The sequence below is a fragment of the Moschus berezovskii genome, chromosome 16 (genome assembly GCF_049115385.1).
Source record: "Moschus berezovskii isolate FMDL1 chromosome 16, NW_MosBer_1.0, whole genome shotgun sequence".
Taxonomy (NCBI): Eukaryota; Metazoa; Chordata; class Mammalia; order Artiodactyla; family Moschidae; genus Moschus; species Moschus berezovskii.
The window spans coordinates 55,015,331-55,039,753 of NC_142475.1; the positions used below are offsets into that span (position 1 = coordinate 55,015,331).

Sequence of the window (24,423 nt, forward strand, 5' to 3'; positions counted from 1 at the left end):
TGGGGTGCTCAGGCTTCTCATTGCGGCAGCATCTCTTGGTGCAGCATGCAGGCTGTAGGGCACGCAGCCTTCGGTAGCTGTGGCAGTGGCTTCAGCAGTTGCAGCTCCCAGGCTCTAGAGTACAGGCTCAGAAATTGTGGGCCATGGGCTTAGTTCCTGTGGGGCACATGGGATCTTCCCAGATCAGAGATTGGGATCAACTGTGTCTCCTGCACTGGCAGGCAGATTCTATACCACTGAGCCACCAGGGAAGTCCCCAAGAAAGGTTTTTATCTCCAAAATAAAATTTATGAAGTGGTCTTTGGATTGTTGGTTTTGGTGGATAATTCACATCTTCTACTAGGAAGCTCCAATACTGAGTGGTTTTCTGATATGGTTGCTAAGCCTCATAGAATCCAAACTGCCCGTGTATCATTGATGATGTTGTCAAAGTCATTATCTTAACCCAGAAGCACAATCACACTTTACTCCCATTAAACGTAATCTGAATAGAAACTGGAACAACGTATGGCCTGGTCTCTTCTTGGTTTCTCATTTAAGAAACAAAGTAGTACCATGCCTAATTTGTCTTTCAAAGAATTTGAGAGGAAGGCCAGTGTATTACAATGTGTGTGTTCAGTCACACACATTGTTGTGTCCGACTCTTTGCCACCCGGTGGACTTTCTCTGGATTTCCCAGGCAAGAATACTGGAGTGGGTTGCCATTTCCTTCTCCAGGGTTATCTTTCCGACCCAGAGATCAGACCCATGTCTCCTGCTTCTCCTGCACTGGCAGCTGGGTTCTTTACCACTGAGCCGCCTGGGTCACACCATTACCCACAACATTACTTAACACTTGTTGTGTAAGACCTCTCCTTGCCCCCAGTGCTGCTCTTATGGTCACTCATTCTCTCCCCGAAACGCCCCCCAGGAGCCTTCGTCTGTGTTCTCTTCCTCCCAGAAATGACCACCTCGCCTCCACTCCACCCCCAGCAATGGGGCTGCCCTCAAAGTGGGAAGACCAATGCCCTTGTGTCTTCCTACAGGCTCCTGGAAAACAGGGAGAAGGCAGGTGGTATCCTCTTGGAGATGTCCAGTCTTAATCTGTTTTTCTTAATTTCTCTGCAAAAATTGCTCATTAAAAAAAAAAAAACTCTCTATTGCATCAGCTTTATCTTTTGTCTTCGGCTGTCTTTTACGATCTGTTGGTAACTAGAAGAAATGATATGTAGTGAAGAAAGATGTGGTGAAGAAATGCAGCAGGTTCAGGCTTCCTTTTTGTTTCAGAAATCCTGCATTTAATGGGGCGTTCTCTGCCAGAGTCGGGATTCTGAGTCCTGCAGGCATTAGCCACTTAGAATAGAAACTGTGACCTGGAGTGGTCCCACTGCCATTTCACGGGTCTCTGCATGTCCTGTCCACTCCCCAGGGATTCACCATAGTAAAACCTTAATCAGAAGGCCAGGCAGCAGAGGGGGACACTTGTCACCCCACCTCCCACTTCAGAGCCATGAAATCGCCCCTGGAATACGTCCCCACCCAAGTGATTCCACCTGAAAAGTAATTGGCTGCCTCCAGCCTAGAGGCCGCGGGTCAACTGCTCGGGGTCCTTCCTCCACGTCCACTGATTAAAAGCTTCCGTGGTGGGTGAGACCTTACGGAGCTTCCATAAATCCTGTCTTTGGTCGCTGGCCCGGGCTCTTTCCCTGTGTGAGGGTTCAGGGGGCTGTGGAGGTGGAGCGGGGCTGATGGCAGGGTGTGAGTGCACCCCTCACGCCCCGGGCTCGGCAGCCCCCTGCCACGGGCTGAGGGTCTGTGTCTGGTGCTGGGTCCAGAGTGTCCGTGTCCTCAGCCGTGCTGTGAGAGCTGGTTTATCCTTTGTTGAAGGCTGGGCTTCTGCATTAGCCTCTCCCAAGATCAGGATTCAAGGGCTGTGGGTTTATTGGGGGAAATTATCTCAGAAATCACCCCTTGGGGAGTGTCATCCTCCTCCAACAAGGCCCTGGAGATGGCGGTGCAGCTGCAGAAGTGTTCTACAAAAGTCGGGACGCAGTCAGGGTCAACTCCTGGTGGGAGTCAGTGAAGGGCTGCTCCGGGGCGCGGGGGTGGGGGTTGCTGGAACTCGGGCTAAGCATCCCCTCGTGGCTACAGATGCCCTAGGGCAGGCACCTCAACCAGAACCTGCCAGGTGGGTGCGTGCCCAGAGGTGCTGGAGAGGGTCACTGAAGGTGTCTAGGGCTTCCCTGGTGGCTCAGTGGTAAATAATCCTCCTGCAGTGCAGGATGACACAGGTTCAATCCCGGGGTCGGGAAGATCCCCTGGAGGGGGAAATGGCAACCTGCTCCAGGTTTCTTGCCTGGTAAATCCCGCGGACAGAGGAGCCTGGTGGGCTACGGTCCATGGGGTCCCTGAGAGTCAGACACCACTGAGTGATCACACTCGTACTGAAGGTGTCTGCTTCTTCAGTGTTCTCCAGGTAAACAGTCTGAGGCTCAACAGGTGAGGAGGCTTGGCTGATGTCACACAGCTAGTCCAGGGCTAGGACCATCGCTTCCAGTCCTCCGAAGCCAGCTCTCTTCCTGTGCTTCAGCTGGCCTGTGGCTTCCCCAGCGTGGGTGGGATTGTTCATTTCCATCACCTCCTCACATTAAGACTGGATTCCTCAGGTCCCTCCTCCTGTGGCTCCATGCTCCAAGGCTTGAGCATCCAGGAGCAGCACTTACCCCCCTGGAAGGGAGCCCGAGGCTTTCTCTGCCAAGTTCTGCGCATCACCAGGCAGCAGAGTGGATGGAGAGGCAATTGTTTGGCGTTTCGACTTCTCCCTTCAAGACATTAACAAAGCATCCCTTTTATCTTAAGGTTGCCTCTGATCTTCCTTAGCAGGGTCTGATAAGCTTGAAAATGACCCAGTTAGGCCAGTACTCTTGCTTGGAAAATCCCATGGATGGAGGAGCCTGGTGGGTGCAGTCCATGGGGTCGTGAAGAGTAGGACACGACTTTCACTTTCACTTTCATGCATTGGAGAAGGAAATGGCAACCCACTCCAGTGTTCTTGCCTGGAGAATCCCAGGGACGGGGGAACCTGGTGGGCCGCCATCTATGGGGTCGCACAGAGTCGGACACAACTGAACCGACTTAGCAGCAGCAGCAGGCCTGAGGGCAGATCAAAGTGCTGTTGAACTTCACTGAGCCTCTGAGCCTGAGGGCAGCAAGGGCGGGGCTCCCCCGGCAGCACCCCAGGACCCCGGGCTGAGCAGTAGTTTCAAGATCAAGGGTGTAGGGAGGGTTGCTCCGTGTTCATGTTGGTAGTAACACCTAGAAGCTTGCCTTGAACCTTTAAATGTCATAAAACTCCTTCCCTAACATCTTTCTCAGCCTCTGTTGCCTGGAATCGCCTCTCCTTTCTCTGTCTTCAGTGTTCCCTCTCTGGAGTCACTTGTTCTGACTTTGCCCAGACACTGAGGGTTCACATACAAAGAAAACGAGCTCACAGCCCTTTAAAGACCTGCAGACTGAGAGAGAGGAAGTATGGCGTTGATGATGTGTGAAAGCATCTGTCAGGTTTCCTGAGTGGAGCATGTCCCATCCATTCCCCAGGGATCAGTCCCCCCTCCCACTCCCCCCTCTTCCAGGGAGTAATAGAACAGGAGTAGAAATGAAAGCCGCTGAAAGCTGGAGTGCTCACGGCCACAGCTCACGTGGCCTGCCCACTTGCAGCGTCCAGCTCTGAGCGAGACACCACATCCATCCCCTCACTTATCTCTTGGGCATCCTCTCAGCCAGTCTTCCCAGTCCCCCTGCCAAGCAGATCCTGTTCTCTCTTTCATTTTGTGAATGAGGGAATCCACGTAAGAGATGTGACACTTGCCTGAAGTCATAGTCAGGACGCCGGGGAGCTGGGATTGGATGCCAGCGTTCTAGCTCCAGGCAGATGCCCTTAGCTGCTCTCCAAGCCAGGGCAGCAGTAGAGCAGGAGTTCACATTTCCACAGTCCTTTCTTGTGCCAGACTTGCCAGGTGGTGCTAGTGGTAAAGAACCCACCTGCCAAGGCAGGAGTCTCAGGAGATGCGGGTTTGATCCTTGGGCTGGGAAGATCCCCTGGAGGAGGGCATGGCAACCCATTCCAGTATCATCGCTTGGGAAATCCCATGGACAGAGGAGCCTGGCAGGCTACAGTCCATGGTGTCGCAGAGAGTCAGGCACGACTGAGCGACCGGGAACACACTTTCTTTTGTTTCAGGGTCGTCTCACGTACTTCTCTGCTTTTGAACTCCTGACTTGCAGGTCTCGCTGTTGTTTCTGTTTGTATGTCTTGTCTCCTGGTTTAGGCCAGTTCCTCTGGTTCTAAGAACCACACCACTGCTCCTGCTGTCCCCAGATCAGGCTGGCCTGTTGCCCTTCTAAAGGAGTGTGTGCAGACAGGTAGCCCCATCTCGCCCGGCTGCTACTTGGGGACCCCAGGCATTTCTCGGCAGTCACCCTAGGGACTCAGGACAGGTGCAGCAGCTTCGTTCACTCCCAGTGCTCTCATCCCGTGCTATGCACAGCACGCGGTCCCCGGGGCTGCAGAGGAGGAGCTGTGCACCACCCCGGTGTCGCTGCAGTCGTGTCCAGCTCTCTGTGACCCTGTGGACTGTAGCCCGCCAGGCTCCGTGGGATTCTCCAGGCAAGAATTACTGGAGTCGGTTGCCATGCCCTCCTCCAGGGGATCTTCCTGACCCAGGGATTGAACCCACATCGCTTATGTCTCCTGCATTGGCAGGCGGGTTCTTTACCACTAGTGCCACCTGGGAAACCCAGACCCCAGGGCCCCTTGTATAACCAGGAGCTGAGTATCCCAGATATCCCAATCTTGGCTTTTCGATTGAAGTCTCAGGGGGAGTCCTCTGTTGTTGGAAGAAAAAAAGGTTTTAAATAAATTTATACTCTCATTTCCAATAGAAAATGCTCCTTTCTAGTCTCAGCAAGGCGTTTTGTGGTTCCTGTAATAGTTCCCAAGGCCACGAGCACGTACTCAAACGGGCAAGGCCCCAGTGTTTGGCTTCTTAACGCATCACTTCCTCAGTCTCCTCAGTGGTCCTGTGAGCCCGAGCTGTGATTCTGTCCAGCGTACAGATGAGGAAACTTAGGCTTGGAGAGGTTCAGACAGTGGGCCTGGCTCAATCTGCTGATGGAAGGCAAAGCAAATGTTTGAACCTGCCCTGGGAGCCCAGCATGTAGCCTGGTACCCATGAGCCCTTCAGATGAAAGATGATGGAGAATAAAATGTGCTGTGTCTTTAGATAGATATCTATGGGAGGAGGAGCAAGGTAGAGGGGGTCAAATTTCAAGTTTCAGTTCAGTTCAGTTCAGTTCAGTCACTCAGTTGTGTCCGACTCTCCGCGACCCCATGAATCACAGCACGCCAGGCCTCCCTGTCCATCACCAACTCCTGGAGTTCACTCAAACTCATGTCCATAGAGTCGGTGATGCCATCCAGACATCTCATTCTCTGTCGTCCCCTTCTCCTCCCGCCCCCAATCCTTCCCAGCATCAGAGTCTTTTCCAGTGAGTCAACTCGTCACATAAGGTGGCCAAAGTATTGGAGTTTCAGCTTAGATACCTATAAATTGCTAATTTTAACTGATGAAAGAAGATTTATTGTTTGGTCTTATGGAGCTTCCCATGGTCTGGACTTTGCTCACAGAATAGCTCAGTGCTTCCTGGTCCCCGTGTTTCCTGTACACCCATACTTGGGCCTCAAGGCTGGAGCAAATTCGGGTTTGATCTTTTTGACAAGACTTCACAGGCTGTGTGTCCTTCCAGCAGGAGGTATCTGATGTCTGGCAATGTCTTGTCCTGACGTTCACAGCCTTTGATGTCCAGGCCTTAGATCAGTTAGCACATCAAGGCTTGCAAATTGGTGCTCTTTTAGTTCAATCAGTTCTTTTATGTATTAGCTCCAGTCCTTCTATGTGGAGAGGTGTTCCCTCATTTATAATTTGGATGCCCAGTGGAGCCCTTCCTATGGAAGGCCGATTATAATGTTTTCCTGTTAATTATTTTCAAATAACGACTTGGTTCCCTGGTATCTCGCAAAGATGATCAATGAGGTGTTTTCGGTTTTTATCACTAATTTTGAACTCAGATTTAAACACATTCAGTTTGTTTTAATGTATGGCAGATATTCTTCCTTGCTGTCCAGATTGTCTTATTTTATGCAAGTAGGAGCCTCTTCGGGTTGACCCTAAGTACTTTTGACACACGCCTGGCAGTCTTTGGGCTTCTCAGGTGGCGCTAGTGGTAAAGAGAAAGTGAAAGTAAAAGTTGTTCAGTCGCATCCGACTCTGTGACCCCACGGACTATAGAGTCCATGGAATTCTCCAGGCCAGAATACTGGAGTGGGTAGCCTTTCCCTTCTCCAGGGGATCTTCCCAATCCAGGGATCAAACCCAGGTCTCCCACACTACAGGCAGATTCTTTACCCGCTGAGCCACAGTAGTAAAGAACCCGCCCGCCAGTTCAGATGTAAGAGATGCTGGTTGGTAGTTTCCCTGATCTGATAGAATGTTCCAGATTTGAATATATTCCTTGTCCGTTCTGGGATCAGTCATTTCTCCAAGGAGTTGTAGTTCCTTTTAAGTGGAACACGGTATCAAAGACCAAAATATGTGTGTTGGGTAAAGTGACTCTTGAACAAACCCATCAGAAGGCGTGATCTCAGAAATAAGGTCGTTATTGTGGAACACGTGTTTAGGCTTCAGATTTCAGACTGACATTGGGAAGTCGTTACACAATCTCTCCTCCACAGCACACTCCTCTATTTCTTAAAAGTATAGTAGGGAGATAGCTGTGGGAATGCCTGTTATGGGTCAGGCACCGGTTCTGTTCTTTACTTAGAGGATCTTCTGCTTCTGATCATAGGAGCCAAGGTGATTACCCAGCTTTGTATTATAAACAAGGAAGCTGAAGCTCAGAAAAACAAAGTAATGTGCTCTAGCTCAAACAATTAATGATTGATAGAACTAAGATTTGAAATGAAGACCTTTTCGACAACCAATTCCATCCTTCACATGTGGATGTTCTATTAGATAACAGATGAGAGGAATCCAACGGTTAGTCTGATGAAGAAGTCAAATGGTTGAGGTGCTTCTTGGAGTGCAATTTGGAAACAAAAAGTGCCTCTAAAATCTGGCAGCATTCCCCAGGCCATTAATAAACTGTCCTTAGCCCTTTCCTTGAGGAGTAAGTATAAAGCCTCAGTAAGGAGCTACTATGGTAGGAATGAAATTTGGATGTATGAATATTGGTCCATGGGTGCCATTGACCTTTAGCTTGACGACAGTGTGAAAGCTCATGGAGGGGGAAGTGACTTGTGAGTGAGCGAGATTCCGGGTGTGATTCTGAGTCCATTGTCTTCTCTTTAAAAAAAAAAAAATTATGTACTTATTTATGTTTAGCTGAGCTGGGTCTTCATTGCTGCACAAGGGCTTTCTCTAGTTGCAGAGAGTGGGGGATGTGCCCTGATGGCAGTGCCTGGGCATCCCTTTGCGGTGGATTCCCCTGTTTCTGAGTACGGACTCGATCTGCCAAGGCTCCAGTAGCTGAGGCTCCGGGGCTCCGGAGCAAAGGCCTGGTCATTGTGTACATGGGCTGAGCTGCGCTGAGGCGTGTGGAATCTTCCCGGACCAGGGACTGAACCCGTGTCCCCTGGCTGCCATGCCGGGTGGATGTGAGGCTCTCGGTAAATATTTGCAGAGCGCAATAAGGAAATTGTTTCATGTATTGCTCTTAAAGACATCTTCTATGAGGGTTAAAAGGGCTGTTTGTGTTTCTTGAGAGGATTTTTTAGGTTGATATGAGTAAAGTACTGGAGTAGGAAATGGCAACCAACTCCAGTATTCTTATCTGGAAAATTCCATGGACAGAGGCGCCTGCTGGGGCTCCATGGGGTCCCAAAGTCCATGGGGTTGCAAAGAGTCCCACTACTGAGCACCCCCCGACCCCACATTGTGAGGCAGATTCTTGCCCACTGGACCACCAGGGAAGCCCGGAGCCCACTGTCTTCTTCCCTGCTTGACTTCATCCTCTGGAAGTTTCCCATAGTTTAGTGCTCAGCTCTACACTGAAAATGATGCTTATTTTATTTTTTCAGGAATTTCTGGGATGTATTTAATGGGCAGGCTTTTAGGTTACCTGGTCTGTCTTGCTGTCTGGGACCTGTGCCTTTATGTGAAGTCTCTTCTCCCTCTGCGGATATCTCGGAGGTTCTCCTGGGCGCTGCTTCAGGGACACACAGGTGCCCAGGACTGAGAACAGGTGGTGGGACTCACCACACCTGGAGAGTGACTCGTGATGTGACTTGGGCTGTCTCTTTGTCTCTTCTGGCTTTATTTGATCATCAATGATGAAGATGATAACACTTGATTTTCAAGTTCTCATACCATAAAATTTTAATTTTAGCGGCATGCCATGTGCCCTTCTCTGCTGTGTCCCAGCTATGCCCGGGGTGGTGCTGAGTCCTGGAGAGTGCGTGCTGAGCACCCCCAGGCCAGAGGAGAGAGGGCAGATGGGCCAGGAAGCAATGACAGTACCAGGGCATCCGTCCCAGACGGGGTGACCCAGGGGCTGGGGACCAGTTCTAATGAGCCCCCCGGGAGAAGCCTGGGAGATGTCCAAGGGTGCCGACATCGACACTGGGAACCCACGTGTGGCGAGGAGAACATGTCCAGGCAGGAGGGCAGCGTGGCGTCTTCTCTGCAGATGCGAAGGCTTGGGGCCCAGGGCCCGAGCCGCTCACTTGGGGCCTGACGAGCGACACCAGTGCCTCAGGCAGGGCACGCATCTCCAGTGAAGCTCGGGAAGCCAGGGTGCAGGCTGCTCACACGTGTGGGATGGCAGACCCCGGTGTGTGTGTGTGTGTGCGTGCGTGTGCAGGAAGGGCACCACTGCAGCATCAGCCATGCAGCCCTCTCTGGGGAGTCTAGACGTGTCCCTTCCCCGCCCATCCCGCCCAAGCAAGCAAGGCATGCAGCACAAGAATGCTGACATGCAGGGTCCACTCCACGCCAGGGCTAGAGATGGGCTAGGCGTCAGACACCCCCTGGGTGCCAGGATGGGGCAGCACCAGTGCAGGGCAGGTGGAGAAGGTTCCAGGAGGATCCCCACACACAGTGATAGTGGGTGCATGAGAGAGGGGGTGACACTGTACCTTAAAGATGCAGGAGGCCATGAAAAAGAATGACATGTTGCCATTTGCGGCAACATGGGTGGACCTTAAGACTGTCATAGTGAGTGAAGCTGGTCAGACAGCAGTAGAAATATCATATGACATCCTGTATATGTAGAATCTAAAAAGAAATGATGTAGATGAACTCACAGAACAGAGACTGACTCACAGACTTACGGTTGCCTGGGGGAAAGGACGGGAGGAAGGGGTAGTTAGAGTTTGGGATGGACAGGTACACACTGCTGTATTTAAAATAGATGGCCAACACAGACCTACTGTATAGCACAGGGAGCTCTGCTCAAGGTTACGTGACAGCCTGGATGGGAGAGGAGTTTGGGGGAGAATGGATATGTGTATATGTCTGGCTGAGTCCCTTTGCTGTCCACCTGAAGCTATCACAACACTGTTAATCAACTATACCCTGATACAAAATAAAAAGTTTTTTCTTAAAAAAAGATGGGAGGGCGTTAGCTCTTTCTTAAGGACCCAGCCTTAGAGATAAACACCACAGCACGTTTAAACAGATGGTTCACTTCCAGTTTGCTTACTTACTTGTTTGTTTGTTTCTTAGGGGCCCTCTGGACCACCAGGAGAGAAAGGTCCTCCGGTACAGTATGACTTAAATACAGGGCTGTGTCTTGATGGGAGAAATTATGCGCTAATCAAAGCCATCTGAAATTGGAGGGGCTAGTAAAGACAGTAGTTTAAAAAAATCTTTAACATTACAGAGTGCAAACTCTCCAAGATACAAGCACTCACCTGTGGAATGGTAAAGTCGGGAAGTGGGTTGTCCAGTGCCCTGAGCTCCAGTGACAGCTGGGCAGACTGGCACTGCCTTTGCTTTTTGCCACCTCTGCTTCTCCTTAGACGGACAGCCGTGGTTTCACGCATGTCATCATGTTGCCAGAGGAAGTAATTTCGAATCCCAACTTCACTGCCCCCAGTCACAGAGCCAGGAGCCAGTGAGGGTGCTCTCTTAATCCGTGAGGCGGGCGGGAAGGTCTAGGAAGATTCCTGCAGGAAGTGAGATCCGTAATTGAAAGATGATTAGGGCTGACTCCCGATACCATCTAGAAATTGTCAGCAGGATGGCAACAACTTTCCAAAAAAAAATTAGTTAACAGTCACCTGAGTGCCGGGCTCTGCACTGGGCCTCTCACAGGTCAGTCTGTCCAGCCGGCGGGCCCCCGAGGCTGGTAATCGACCCTGTGCCCGGAGTGAGCTCAGGCCCATCTCACTGCAGGAGTAAGAAGGGGGCCTGCGAAGGGGTCCTGGGCAGTCAGCCTCATGGGGAAGGTTTTCCAGAGCGTTCTCTCAGTGTATTGAAGACAGCCACTCCTCAAGCCCTGGCTGCTCTCAGGTACCTCCGTTCCATCAGATTGCTCAGAGCTCCAGGCGGTTGGACAAGGAGAACCGACCCAGGCAAGGGGGTCCTTGGTTTTTGTGTTAAGTGTTGGGGGATGTCTTCTTTTTCTTCAGGGATCTCGAGGCCCACCTGGATTTCCCGGCCCCCAGGGACCAGCTGGCCAGGATGTAAGTAAAGGCAAGGGGTGCAGGTTGTGTCCCCGCCGACCCCCACGCTCCCCCTCTCCTGGCCTCCCTTGACCGGGAAACCCCCGGAGGAGCTGTTTTCTGCACTGAGCCCGCCCACTTCCCCAGGAGCGTGTTGCACGTTTGGCCTCTCTGTTGACTGTGACCGCTAAGCGTGCGTTGTCTGCTCGCACTTGTTTTGCTTCTGTGTGATGCTGTCAGAACTGTGGGAGTTCCTGGGCATGTCCCACACAACACCTCCCGCTGCTTTGCCCGCCTCGTTTTCAAAGTTGGTCCTTCTGCCCGTGTCTGGAAACAGACAGCCGGAGTTGGAGATTAGAGGTGTGAGTGTGTGTCCACCTGTGCACATGCACGTGCGCACTTTCAGTTTTGTGTTTTGGAAAGGAGTTCTGAGAGGGGTGGCTTACTGTTCTGAGCATTCGCCCCGGTTGGTGTATCCTGAGAAGCTCTGGGTCTTCAGCTGAGTTTGGAAGCCATGAGTTTTTGTTGGTGCCCGTCTTCACGGTCGGGTGATCTGTTTTCTCCTGAGTTGCACTTGGCAGATAGGTTGAGGGAGAGAGTGGGCAGAGTGAGCAGGGTTAATGTTTTTCTTTCTTTTTTCTTTCAGGGTGTACCAGGAAATCCAGGAGAAAGAGGGCCTCCTGGCAAACCCGTATGTCATCTAACTGTTCTGGATGAATCTTGACCATCAGGGGTTCAGCCAGAATAAAATGCAACTTGGATGGCTCAAGAAAGCTTTAAGAAGGGCCTTTTACAAACCTGTGGGCGGAGGGAACTAACCAGAGGTGACTGTGCTGTCCCGAGACAAACACCAAGAGGGAAGCCAGTGCCACCTCGCGCTCATCTTCAGAGCCAAGAGAAGGCGGGAACGGTGGGACGGGGCCGCCAGGTGGGAGCAGAAATCGTGGGTTCAAAGCTACTGCCAGGAAGCCTGGCCAGAGCCTGGGAGGGAGCAGTGCCCCCACCCCCCGCCCCGGCTTCCCCGTGTGCCTCTCTTTGGGCCAGCTCACCTGAGCGCCAGAGGCAGGTGAGTCCCTGATACACCCCAGGACCGGGTACAGAAAGGGATGGATGGGGTCCTGGGGGTGAGCAAATGGACAGGAGCCACTTGTTGTCCATGGCTAGTTCCTCAGTGGCCTGTGTTCTGCCCTTTTTCTCAGTAGTGTCAGTTCCTTCTGGTTTTGCCCCTTTTAGAGTAGAAACTTCCTTTCCTCTCTCGTAAGGAGAGCTACAGGAGCTTGCGCAGGACAAGACAGTCCTGAGCGTCTGGTCCCGGGCAGCATGGCCATGCTCTCGGTTCCTGCAGGCTTCCCTCGTGTGCAGTGCATCACCTCTGGAAACCCAGTCCCCAGATTAAGTTACCAATGCCAGAGATGCTCCGAAGGCTTAGCCAGCTAACCAGGGTACCGGGGGGCCCTCCAGGGAAGGAGCAGTGAGGACGAGCGGGTCTGGGTGGGTAGGAAGCTGCTGGGAAGACACCGGAGAAATCAGCCCTTTGAAACCTGCTGCCCGAGAAGGAAGAGATGGTGGCAGCCACGACGGGCGTCCCAGGCCTCGAGACTGGTTTCAGAAACCAGGGAACCCCCCTGGGCAGAGGCTTGCCCTTGGGATGGCTGTCTGTCTGCTCTGTGAGCCCGGCCTGCTGCAAGTGTCAGTCAGACAAAGACCCAAGACCTGGAGGCCCTGAGGGTGCGAGCGTCTGTCTGCCTCGTCCAGGCTGCTGGGAACAGCAGACACCTGGAGGGTCCTGAGCCCTCACCAAGACCCACCAGAAGGACGGGTGAAAAGCCTTGCTGGAGGTTGGGGGTACTTATTCATATGCTCCTCCTCCTCCACGGAGTCAGATTTGCAGCAGCCAAATAAAGCTCACAGAATCCGCCCTGGTACCCAAGTGCCAGGCCCAGTGAAGTGAGTGGAAGAGTAAGGCCAAAGGCTGAAGGGCTTCAGATGACCTCTGCCAAATCCAGACCTCGTCACCTCTGCAGAGAGGAGTGTGTCCGCAGAGTCCAGCGGACAGTCCGGCTGTGACGGCTCACAGCTGGTTTCCGGCAGAGACTGAGAGAGCATCGGTCTCTCTTGACTGCCTTTAAGTTCACGGAACACCCTCCCCTCCACATGGTCCCGGGTACTGCTGAGTCACTGTCAGGGTCTCTGGTCTCGATAATCAGACGAATCACATTCTCAGGGGTCCCCAGGACTCCCCTCAGGTTCAGTGACTCACCAGAAGGGCTCCCAGAGCTCGGGAGAGCTGTTATACTCAGGATGATGGTTTATCCCAGGGAAGGAGCCCCCGAGACACGAAGCTGAGGCCTCCACGTGTCCCCTCCCCACATCGGCTCTCCCAGAAGTTGTGTGTAATCCGAGTCCATGGGGGTGACCCTGAGTGGTCTGAAATTAGCGGGTGTTGCCATCGATGGTCGCTAACCCAGACCAGGCGTGCCTCCCTGGGTGGGCTTGGTTACTCTTCCATCTCCCTCCCTCCCAGAAGTCAGATTGGCCCCAGGCCCCCACCATAAAGGACACTGTTACCTGCATGGCCCAAGGCCCTGGGTAAACAAAGGCACTCTTATCAGGCAGGGCATTCCAAGGACTTAGTAGTCCTCTCTCCAGAGCAGCCGGGGCCAGACCTGTCTTGGGAATGTGCAGGGCTGGGGCAACCAAAGCCTCTCCTGCGGTCACCAGCCCTCCAAGGGTGGACAGTGGGCCATGGCGGGGTTCCCCCAGGGCTGCACCCCTAGAATCCCTGTAGCAGGAGTCCCCTGTCTACCCTCGGGTGCTCTAGAAGCAGAGCCTTTGGTGGGGATTCTTGTGCCTAATGATTGATTAAGGTGAAACCTGTTAAGATTGAAGAAAACGGCATGGCGGGGGAAGAGGTGGTTGAAGCTGTGGGCTCAGCTGGAAGCTAGCCTCAGCCTGATCCCACAGGGAGCTCTCGGGTGTGAGCAGCAGCAAATAGAGCTAGCCCATCAAGAAGTGGTTCTTACTCAGCTCCACGTCAGCCCATCATCAGTGGCTGTGTAGCTGGCGTCTCTGTGACCAGCCAGCCAGAGTCCTGGCAGCAGATGGTTGGTGCCCAGGAGGTAATGACGGCCTGGGCAGGGCACAGACTCTGTCTCTTCACCCCAGCACTTCCCACCTGTCAGCAACGGATTGGCCACTGCCCCTGCACCGGCTTGCTCCTGTGTATTCAGACCTTTCTCAGGAGGCCCACAGAAATGGGTCACAACAGGGTATTAATTAAATTATCCCCCAGGGCACACTGTGCCTAGACGGGAAATCCACCCCTTGTTCTCTCTCTCCTAACTGATGCCCAGCCATGCTCATAGAGCTCTAACAACTCTACAGAGGGCTCAAATGACAGTGGCAAAATAGCCCCGAGAATACAAGGCCAGTGGTATAAAAATCTCCCAATTTGTAAAAGAAGGAAAAAACCTCCCAATTTGGACAGTATAAATCTGATGTTATTAACTTGCCAGGGGAAAACATGCAGTGTCAAAATAAAACCCCTCTCCCCTTTTAAAGTTTTCCTCAATTAGCGTGTGGCACGGGTTGGCCGTCCTCCACGGGGTCAGTCTCCGATAACTAAGGGTGTTCTAGGCTTTGTCCAGCAGATGCAGCCTACGCAAGCTTTCCCTGCAGGCGCGGGGCCCCTTCAGAACCTCCGACTCTGACCCAGTCCAACCCCATCTCAGGTGGCGTCTTCTTGCCACCCGGGGCAGTGATTGACTACTTGAGCATTTCAGCTTAGGAAGCTGACGTACACCCAGCCAGTGCCAATGTTATCCTGTGCAAACTTACACAATGCCTCTGCCACCATCGGCAGCTGCAGGATGTGGCAGAAACCCCATGGAGTCAGGGAAAGTGGGGAAGCCAGGAAATCGTCTCTGAAACAGGCTGGACTGGATAAACCTGGACTCAAACTTAATCAGAAGGAACCAGCCACCACAAGTCTGATAGTGGTCCCAGGCTTCCCACATTCTGGAGGAAACTTGCCACCTTCCCTGTGGACCATGGGCTCTCTGGCACTCCTTGTCCACTGCGACCTGCAGAAGTTTGCGGAGTAGCATGCCAGTCTCCAGTCCTTACCAAAGAATCCCTCGTCCCTTCGGCATCTGCCTTTGCATTTCCATTTTCCTTCCCAGCTTCATGTCCCTCGCACCCCGAGGTTAACCCCGCCTCGACTCCACTTGGGCTCTGGGCTGGCCGCGGTCATTACACCCCACTTCCCAACTCACTGTAGGTTTGAGTGTGAACTCAGTGACCTGCAGACTCCTTCACACCTTCAGAGGCTTTGTAATTACTCCCGATTTCTGAACTCTCCTTCCTGAAGTTAGAGACTTCCAATTCATAAAGACGAATGAGGCTTAAAATGCTATTTCACCTGGGAGAGCTGCAGGAATTGCTTCAGATTCATACTAGATTGTGGATGACAGTGGCAGCTATTACCCACCTGGAATAAAGGACAACCCGCCCCCTTTGTCTTCCACAGTACCCATAGGACCTGCTGGTGGCAATGGAAGGGGGAGGAGGGGCCAGCCAGATAGAGAGAGGGCCAGGAAGACTGGGACGAGAAAGTCTGATGTTAGTTAGGACTGCTCGGAAGAGTCCGCCGGTGGTTCCCAAGCGTGGGGCGTAGACCAGGCTCTTTGTGTCCTGTGTAGACATGTCACATTTTGAAGGCTGCTCGCTGCAGAAGCATGGGATAAGCAGTGTACACGGCATGTGTGTATGTATTTATTTATTTTTACTTTGACAGGGCCCCTCTTCAGTACTGTCTCCAGGGGACGTGAATCTCTTGGTGAAGGTAAAAACAGAAATGTGCATGCGTTTTGAGAGTTGTGATGGGGAGACTGGAAATGTCAATAATATGGTCTTTTTTATTTTGTCTGAGCAACTCCGTTAGAGTGTAAACAACTATAACAGCATTTGTTGAGAACATGCCGTGCCAGCAATGAGCTAAAATCCACTGTCCAGCACAGAAGCCAGTGGCCACATGTGTGAATTTAAACTTAAGTTTAATGAAAAAAAAATGATTCCGGTCTTTGGTCACACTAGCTGCATCCTAAGTACTTACTCGCCACCTGTGGCTCCTGACTGTCTTACTGGACAGTGAGATCCGTTGTCATGGGAAGTCCTTCAGGGTGGTGCTATGGTTAATGCTTCTCATGTATCTCTTGTGTCTGCAGTTGCTCCGTGAGGCTGGTACCATTTATGTTCTCGCTTTGCTTGTTAGTCGCTCAGTCATGTCAGGCTCTTTGAAACCTCATGGTCTGCAACCTGCCAGGCCTCTCTGTCCATGGGTTTCTCCAGGTAAGAACACTGGAGTGGGTAGCCATTCCCTTCTCCAGGGGATTTTAAGACTATCCTGGTGTGTTTCTGGTGCAGTCAGTCAGCACATCCAGCAGTTAACGGAAAGGTTGGTGGTTTGAGCCCACCCAGGGATGTGTGTCACCCTTTATAGGGCTTCCCTGGTGGCTCAGACAGTAAAGAATCCACCTGCAATGCAGGAGACCCGGGTTTGATCCCTGCATCGGGACGATCCCCTGGAGAAGGGAATGGCAGCCCACTCCAGTATTCTTGCCTGGAGAATCCCATGGACAGAGGAGCCTGGTGGGTTATAGTCCCTGGGGTTGCACAAAGTCAGATAAGACTTAGTGACTAGCACTTTGTTAGTTAGAAACCTGAGTAGCCATGAGGGTCAGCAACTTTCTGGGAATAGAATCCACTCCTCAATGAGTCCAGAGACTGAGTTTGGACCCCACACAGGACTGCGTCCTAGTTCTGAAAAGACAGCCCTGGGCAGAATCCAGCAGGTTGGGTGAGGATCCTGCTGGTGCCAGGTCCAGGGCGCAGGTGCCAAGCGGTGGAGTGAGCTGCTGGGCCCTTGGCCAGGTGGAGTCCGGATCCGAGTGCAGACGGAGTTCATCGTCAGAACCACAGCACCCTCTCCCCGGGGGGCTGGGGACATGAGCTGAGAGAGCTCAATTGAGATAGGGTGCGGAGAGTTGGCTGCCTGGGAGCTCGGCCAGGGACCTCAGGTCTTGAACGGAGAAGAAGGGGGAAAGGCAGAGCAGAGGTGGGTAAGATCCATGTTTCTGGAAGAGCAGTCCTGTGGCCACACACGTAGGGGACCGTTTGCTGCCTCTGTTCTCAGCCTTGGTCTGAACTTGGTGGAGCCCAGTCCTGCCTTTTGTGTGACCGCCCCCTCCCTCACCTCCTGTCTTCTAAAAACCACGTGGGAGGTATTTGAAAGCACCTAGTTCTTGCATGAGAGCAAGGGAGGAGAGCAAAAGGAAAAAAGGAAACCTCAGAAGCCTGGGACTTTCCATTGCTTTACACCTTGAGATGCCTTAATGGAAAATGATACATTTTACTTAAAAATGAGGAGTGGAGCGATCTTTCTTGATTTTTACTGACAAGAGGGAGTTTTTTGTTTTTTTTTTTTACAACCAGGACATGGCAAGAAATCATTATCTATTGATTCAAGTCCTGTTTAGTACAGGCTTTTTAGTCTAGGTGATTTTTCTCAAATTTTGTCCCATTGGGAAGGCATTGGGTTTCCCTTGGTTCTTCTCCCGCACCTCCCCTTAAGGATTACAGCCTCAAAGTGTCCCAGTCTTTAAGGCAGAGATAACAGGAGTGACTGCTGTGTGCTTTACAGCTGCAGCATTGAGACAGACGTTTAGCCAAATTGATACTTCTGACCTGCCAAAGGATGTAGCAGCCAGGAACTGCAGAGAGAAGGGGAGCACCTGCATTCAGGGCAGCACTGAGCCTCCCTGGCCTTCCAGAGCTGTGCTTTGCCTGGACACTCTGTAGAGGAGAGCCTGGCCCTCGTGGGTTTGCCCAGGTCTGCAGTCACTATCCTTCCTCCCTAGTTTATAATCGCCCACTGCCATCTTGATGTCGGTTAAAGCCTGATGGGCTGTCATGTTTCATTACAGAAAATTTGCCTCATTCTGGTCATTGGAAGACTGCCTGAGTAGAAACTTTGTATTCTAAGAGTTCCTGTTTACTAAACTTCCACGGTTGGATCAGTGCCCGAAAGGTCATCCTTAAGGCGTCTCCATTAGACGATTCCCAGGATAAACATTATCTCACCCAGTCCCTGCCAACAGCCCAGTTACTGTTGCCATTCAGCTGCTCAGTCGCGTCTGACTTTGTGAACCCATGGACTTGCAGCACGCCAGGCTTCCCTGTCCTTCACCATCTCCCAGTTTGCTCAAATGCATGTCCATTGAGTCAGTGATTCCATCCAACCATCTCATCCTCTGTCATCCCCTTCCCTTCCTGCCTTCAATCTTTGCCAGCACCAAAGTTTTTTCCAATGAATCGGCTCTTCAGGTGGCCAGAGTATTGGAGCTTCAGCCTCAGCATCAGTCCTTCCAATGAATATTCAGGGTTTATTTCCTTTAGGATGGACTGGTTTAATCTTCTTGCTGTCCAAGGAACTCTCAAGAGTCTTCTCTAGCACCATAGTTAGAAAGCATCAATTCTTTGGTGCGCAGCCTTCTTTATAGTCCAACTCTCACATCCATACATGACTACTGGAATAACCATGGCTTTGACTAGATGGACTTTGGGTACTATTACCTGCTGGCTTTTGCAGAGCAGGAGGTGGGGATGGATGGGCCAGACACTCGTTCAAGGTGACAGAGCTGGACGGTGGCAGAGCCAACACTCACTCCCAGTGTGACCAGCTCCAGTTCCTCGTGCTTTCAACCCCTCTGCTATGTGACTTCATCTTTGCCTGTATCCAAGCTTCCTGACAGCCACCTGATGCAGGACAGGCAGGTAGTGAGTTCCTTGGCTGTCAGCTAGAGGTTTGAGGTATAGGCTACACGCTTGGCATGAACGTGTACTGAGGGTTCAGGAATCCAGCAGAAGTTTGCGTGAGATGATCTGGAGATGATTTCTGTGCCTGGCAAGAGACTGCAGAATCCCTCCAGGTTTATGCAGTTTCGAGCGCTTGCTTGGTCTACTGTCCTGCACCAAATACAACGACACGGTTTGCTGAAAATGTCTCAGGAAATAGGAAGGGGATGGAGACAAAGGGGAGTCTGCATTTACACGCTGGAGCTTGCAACATGCTAGATGCTTCACATGTATTAAATTTTGCGCTCTCCTAAGGTAGGAGAATTGATGCTTTTTAACTGTGGTGCTGGAGAAGACTCTTGAGAGTCCCTTGGACTGCAAGGAGATCCAACCAGTCCATCCTAAAGGAGATCAGCCCTGGGTGTTCATTGGAAGGACTGATGCTAAAGCTGAAACTCCAATACTTTGGCCACCTCATGCGAAGAGTTGACTCACTGGAAAAGACTCTGATGCTGGGAGGGATTGGGGGCGGGAGGAGAAGGGGACGACAGAGGATGAGATGGCTGGATGGCATCACCGACTTGATGGACATGAGTTTGGGTGAACTCTGGGAGCTGGTGATGGACAGGGAGGTGTGTGGGTGATTCACACATTGGGTATGTGCTGTGATTCATGGGGTCGCAAAGAGTCGGTCACAACTGAGCGACTGAACTGAACTGAACTGAAGGTAGGAGAAAGAGCCTTGATAACAGATGTGGAAGTGGATTCAAAGGAACTAAAGTGGCTTGCCTGAGATGACTCAGCTAAGTGGAAGAGCTGGGAGCAGAACTGAAGATCAGGGTCATCTCTCTGATCTGCCAGTGGGACACAGCGAGGAAAATTAGAGCTGAAACCACAGGGATGCCCATGGCAGCTGAGACGCCTGTGTTCTTGCCATGTATTTCTCCCCAGAATCTGAGGTTCTCACCTCACAGATAGGGAGAGTGAGGCTTGGAAAGGTGGAGCCGTGACCCTAAGTGGGCAGAGGCTTCACTGTGATCTCGGCAAGCCCGTCCAGCTGGACACACAACTCTGGCCGGTGATGGGGAGGGAGAGAATCCCACCTATGGGTCCTTTTGAGTTCCTGTGGTGGGACTAAAAATCGACATAAGACATTAACAGGAGCAAAATACGTTTTAATTTGTGTACATGGAGGTCTCCTAGAAATGAGACCTAAAAAGTGGCCAAAACAGGCAGCTTCTATACTTTGTTAATAAAGACATAAGACATTTTTGAGGAATTGACAGGGCAAAGAAACATAGGCTTTGGGTGCTTAATTAGGGAAGACTTTAAGCAGAGCTTGGGTTCAGGGTAGTGAATTAAAAATGAAGATTTATATAGGCTTCTTGGCCCTGAAATCCCTGTTTCTGGGGATAAAGGTGTCCTCCCACCTCCAAATGCAAGGAGGCCCCTTTCACGAGAGAGGTTTATTTCCTGTTTTTCGGTTTATTTCCTGTTTTTACAAAGACAGAAGTATCAATGTCTATCTTACACTGACCGTTTCTTAAGTAACATTAATTCACAATAATATGTCACTGAGATGTGTTTGAGGGCAGTCCGCCTGGGCCCCAGTGCTAGTGTCCAGATGACTGAGGTGTCCCAGATCAGGAGGGGCTGGGGTCCCACGGGCACAGGGGCAAGGGGAGCTTTGGTGGGAGAGCGGGTCGGGGGCTGGTCTTGCCCTGTGCGCACTGGATTCCAGGACCAGGTTCGTATGTTAAGTCCAGCCCCCTCTCTAGCAAGTCTGGGGCCTGCCCTGGCCATCAGGGAACAGTGCTCACAGGACGTGTGACTAAGACATGCTCAGGCTGACTTATCCGCACCAGAAATTGACAAGAAATGAGAAAGTAGTGAGATCATGCCTTAGATGCAACCGCTTTGTGCTGTGGATCCCACTGCACCCTCCTGGTCCAAAAATTCTTAGTGTCTGCACGTCCTTCTGCCACTAGCCTAGCTCCGCTTCCATGCATCCTCTGTCTGTGGTTGCCCTATTTCACAGATGTATCCTATTTAAAACAACTATAGAGACTGCCTAGGAATAGAAGAGTTTCTCCCTAGTCTGCCACCCTTCCAAACAGCAGCAACTGAAAACAGTGCCCTTCAAGTCACCTCATTTGCCATTTCTTCACATACCCAACATTTAGTACCCCTCAACATTTCAACCAGCTTCTGAAACCACCCACTAAAGGGAGATGGCGCTAAGTGTGCGAAGATCAGTGGTTGGTGGTTGGGTCAGCGGGGCCCCTCACTTACAGAGCTCAATTTGCTATATACATCAGACATACAGAGATAAAGCAACTCTACTTCTGTTCTCAGAGAGCTCACACATTTTATTTTTTTGGCTTGGTGGGGAGGGTGTGGAGCTATAAAGAGACCACCTCAATAGTGAGACAGGAATATCCTCAGTGTGAAGCAATCAGGAGGGCTTCTTGGAGTAGGACACCTCTAAAGAAACATCAAAGATTGAGTAGGCATGACCACCTTAAAGGAAGGTGGACTGCTCAGAGCTGCTCTTTTGTTGACAAAAGCCTGTCCATCCTGAATTAGAGATCAGGATGAGTGCCGGGTCACCTGAGACATCACCCCCTGTGAATGTGTGCAAGTCTTTGCCCATCTCTCCAGCGGAGCATGCCAAGGGCCCGAGTTAGCGCATTTGCTTGTGTCAGCTGGTGCCATGGATACATGAGCTCTTCAAGACGGCTGTTTACTGTGGTCTCAAAGCAGAAGAGCACAGAGCCCAACAGCGAGGGAGCCGCTGGCCGAGTATGTGAATTCATAACAACAGCTGAACACTCTGGAAATGATCTGGCACTGTTCCGAGAGCCATTCTTGTGCTGTGAAAGTGCTGCACTCAATATGCCAGCAAATTTGGAAAACTCAGCAGTGGCCACAGGACTGGAAAAGGTCCGTCTTCATTCCAATCCCAAAGAAAGGCAATGCCAAAGAATGCTCAAACTACCACACAATTGCACTCATCTCCCACGCTAGTAAAGTCATGCTCAAAATTCTCCAAGCCAGGCTTCAGCAATATCTGAACCGTGAACTCCCAGATGTTCAAGCAGGTTTTAGAAAAGGCAGAGGCACCAGAGATCAAATTGCCAACATCCGCTGGGTCATGGAGAAAGCAAGAGAGTTCCAGAAAAACATCTATTTCTGCTTCATTGACTATGCCAAAGCCTTTGACTGTGTGGATCACAATAAACTGTGGAAAATTCTGAAAGAGATGGAATACCAGACCACCTGACATGCCTCTTGAGAAACCTGTATGCAGGTCAGGAAGCAACAGTCAGAACTGGACATGGAACAACAGACTGATTCCAAATAGGAAAAGGAGTACGTCAAGGTTGTATATTGTCACCTTGCTTATTTAACTTATATGCAGAGTACATCATGAGGAACGCTGGTCTGGAAGAAGCACAAGCTGGAATCAAGATTGCTGGGAGAAATATCAATAACCTCAGATATGCAGATGACATCACCCTTATGGAAGAAAGTGGAGAGGAACTGAAAAGCCTCTTGATGAAAGTGAAAGAGGAGAGTGAAAAGGTTGGCTTGAAGCTCAACATTCAGAAAACAAAGATCATGGCATCTGGTCCCATCATTTCATGGGAAATAGATGGAAAAACAGTGGAAACAGTGTCAGACTTTATATTTTTGGGCTCCAAAATCACTGCAGATGGTGATTGCAGCCATGAAATTAAAAGACGCTTACTCCTTGGAAGGAAAGTTATGACCAACCTTGATAGTATATTAAAAAGCAGAGACATTACTTTGCCAACCAAGGTCCGTCTAGTCAAGGCTATGGTTTTTCCCGTGGTCATGTATGGATGTGAGAGTTGGACTGTGAAGAAAGCTGATTGCTGAAGAATTGATGCTTTTGAACTGTAGTGCTGGAGAAGACTCTTGAGAGTCCCTTGGACTGCAAGGAGATCCAACCAGTCCGTTCTAAAGGAGATCATCCTGGATGTTCATTGGAGGGACTGATGCTAAAGCTGAAACTGCAATCCTTTGGCCACCTCATGCGACGAGTTGACTCACTGGAAAAGACTCTGATGCTGGGAAAGGTTGGGGGCGGGAGGAGACGGGGACGACAGAGAATGAGATGGCTGGATGGTATCACCGACTCTGTGGACATGAGTTTGAGTGAACTCTGGGAGCTGGTGATGGACAGGGAGGCCTGGCGTGCTGTGATTCATGGGGTCACGGAGAGTCGGACACGACTGAGCGACTGAACTGAACTGAACCTTTATCACAAGGAGGGAATCGGGGAAGAAGACAGGATTAAAGTGAAGGTGTGGAAGGAGCACCGTGGGAAAGAGTCCGCCTGCAATGCAAGAGATGCAGGAGATGTGGTTGGATCCCTGGGACAGGAAGTTCCCTTGGAGGGAGACATGGTAGCCCACTCCAGTATGCTTGCCTGGGAAGTTGCCTGAACAGAGGAGCCTGGCGGTCTACAGTCGATGGGGTCACAAAGACTCGGACATGACTGAGCACAATGACAGCACAAGGGAGGTGCGGTCCGAGACTTTGGGGTGTGAGTGGAACCAGAGTGTGGTCAAGCCAGTGAATTTCATTTGGGGTTTACTGTGCTCCAGACTGTAAGATCTGGGGATGACACAGACAAGCTCGAAAGCCGGTTTCCTGGGCTTTAAATTCACTCCAGGGGTAGAACTCACCTGCCTCAGAGCCGAGGAGCAAAACTCCATTCCATCAGCTGGTAAATAATCCGCCTGCAATGCAGGAGACCTGGGATTGATCCCTGGGTTGGGAAGATCCCCTAGAGAGGGAAATGACTACCCACTCCAGTATTCTGGCCTGGAGAATTCCAGGGACTGTATAGTGCTTGGGGTTGCAACGAGTGGGACACGACTGAGCTAGGTTCACTTGGACTAAGAAGAATGCCAGGTGATACTTGTCGTGTGTTACAGTGAGCAAGACCTCGGGGAGGGGGTTGCCTCTTACGTTCTTTCTTTTGCTTCTTTGTTCAGAAACCGCTTAGGTAAACCTGTGAGACAGAGCATTCAGCTTCCAGCATCGTTTTGTCTCTGGCTTTAGGGACACAGCATGCTGTTTCTTAGAGTACTGAATGCTTGCTTTAAATCTGTCCTGTGAATATTTTTAGATGTTCACAGACACCGGTACACGAGTTTTCGACGTCTTGATCTTGGGCTACATTTCAGCCGTCTGGCCAGAAGTAGGGAGACATGCGGTAATAAAACAGATATATCAATGCTGAAACCTAGTTTAATCGAGAGAGAAAAACGCGGAGTTTGACACAGGCTGTGTGGGTAATGGCTGCATCTGCCCGTTTGCTGTTTCGTCACCTGCTTGCTTCCTCCTGTCTGGAGGGGTTGGAGCTATGGGTCACCTTTTGTTTTTCACGTAACTGTTACTGTGTTACTCTTTCTCTCAGGACGTGTGCAATGACTGTCCCCCGGGCCCCCCAGGCCTCCCTGGTCTTCCAGGATTTAAAGGGGACAAAGGTCTCCCAGGAAAGCCGGGGAGAGAAGGCACAGAAGGGAAAAAGGTAGGAACAAAAGGGGAGACTTAGCTTTAGTCATTGGGATGAAATGAATCGTCTGGAGACGCCAGCGCTGCCTCTCTGGTACCCGCTGGGAGGCGAGGATCACTGGGGTCACCTTGGGGACTGGTTCCTGCACCATTTACCACTTTGGGGGTGGGTTATACCCTTGAATGCACAGCCACACACCCTGTCACCACCCGCCTGTATCCTTTGCTTAGACACGCTGAGGGGCAGGCAGGGACCTGGGAATCCCGTGGGAAATGAGTGAATGATATGGAAGTGGACATCTTGCTGACGATGCCATATG

General features: G+C 51.2%; 1 protein-coding gene across 1 annotated transcript in view; it reads left to right on the forward strand.

The window, feature by feature from the left end:
• Positions 1 to 24,423, forward strand: part of COL22A1 (collagen type XXII alpha 1 chain) — a 210,104-nt gene that overhangs the window by 138,575 nt on the left and 47,106 nt on the right. Inside the window, exons 40-44 of the mRNA XM_055432494.2 lie at positions 9,759 to 9,794; positions 10,667 to 10,720; positions 11,346 to 11,390; positions 15,495 to 15,542; positions 24,006 to 24,119. Of these exons, the coding sequence (XP_055288469.2) occupies positions 9,759 to 9,794; positions 10,667 to 10,720; positions 11,346 to 11,390; positions 15,495 to 15,542; positions 24,006 to 24,119 (297 nt within the window). The remainder of the gene's footprint in view (positions 1 to 9,758; positions 9,795 to 10,666; positions 10,721 to 11,345; positions 11,391 to 15,494; positions 15,543 to 24,005; positions 24,120 to 24,423) is intronic.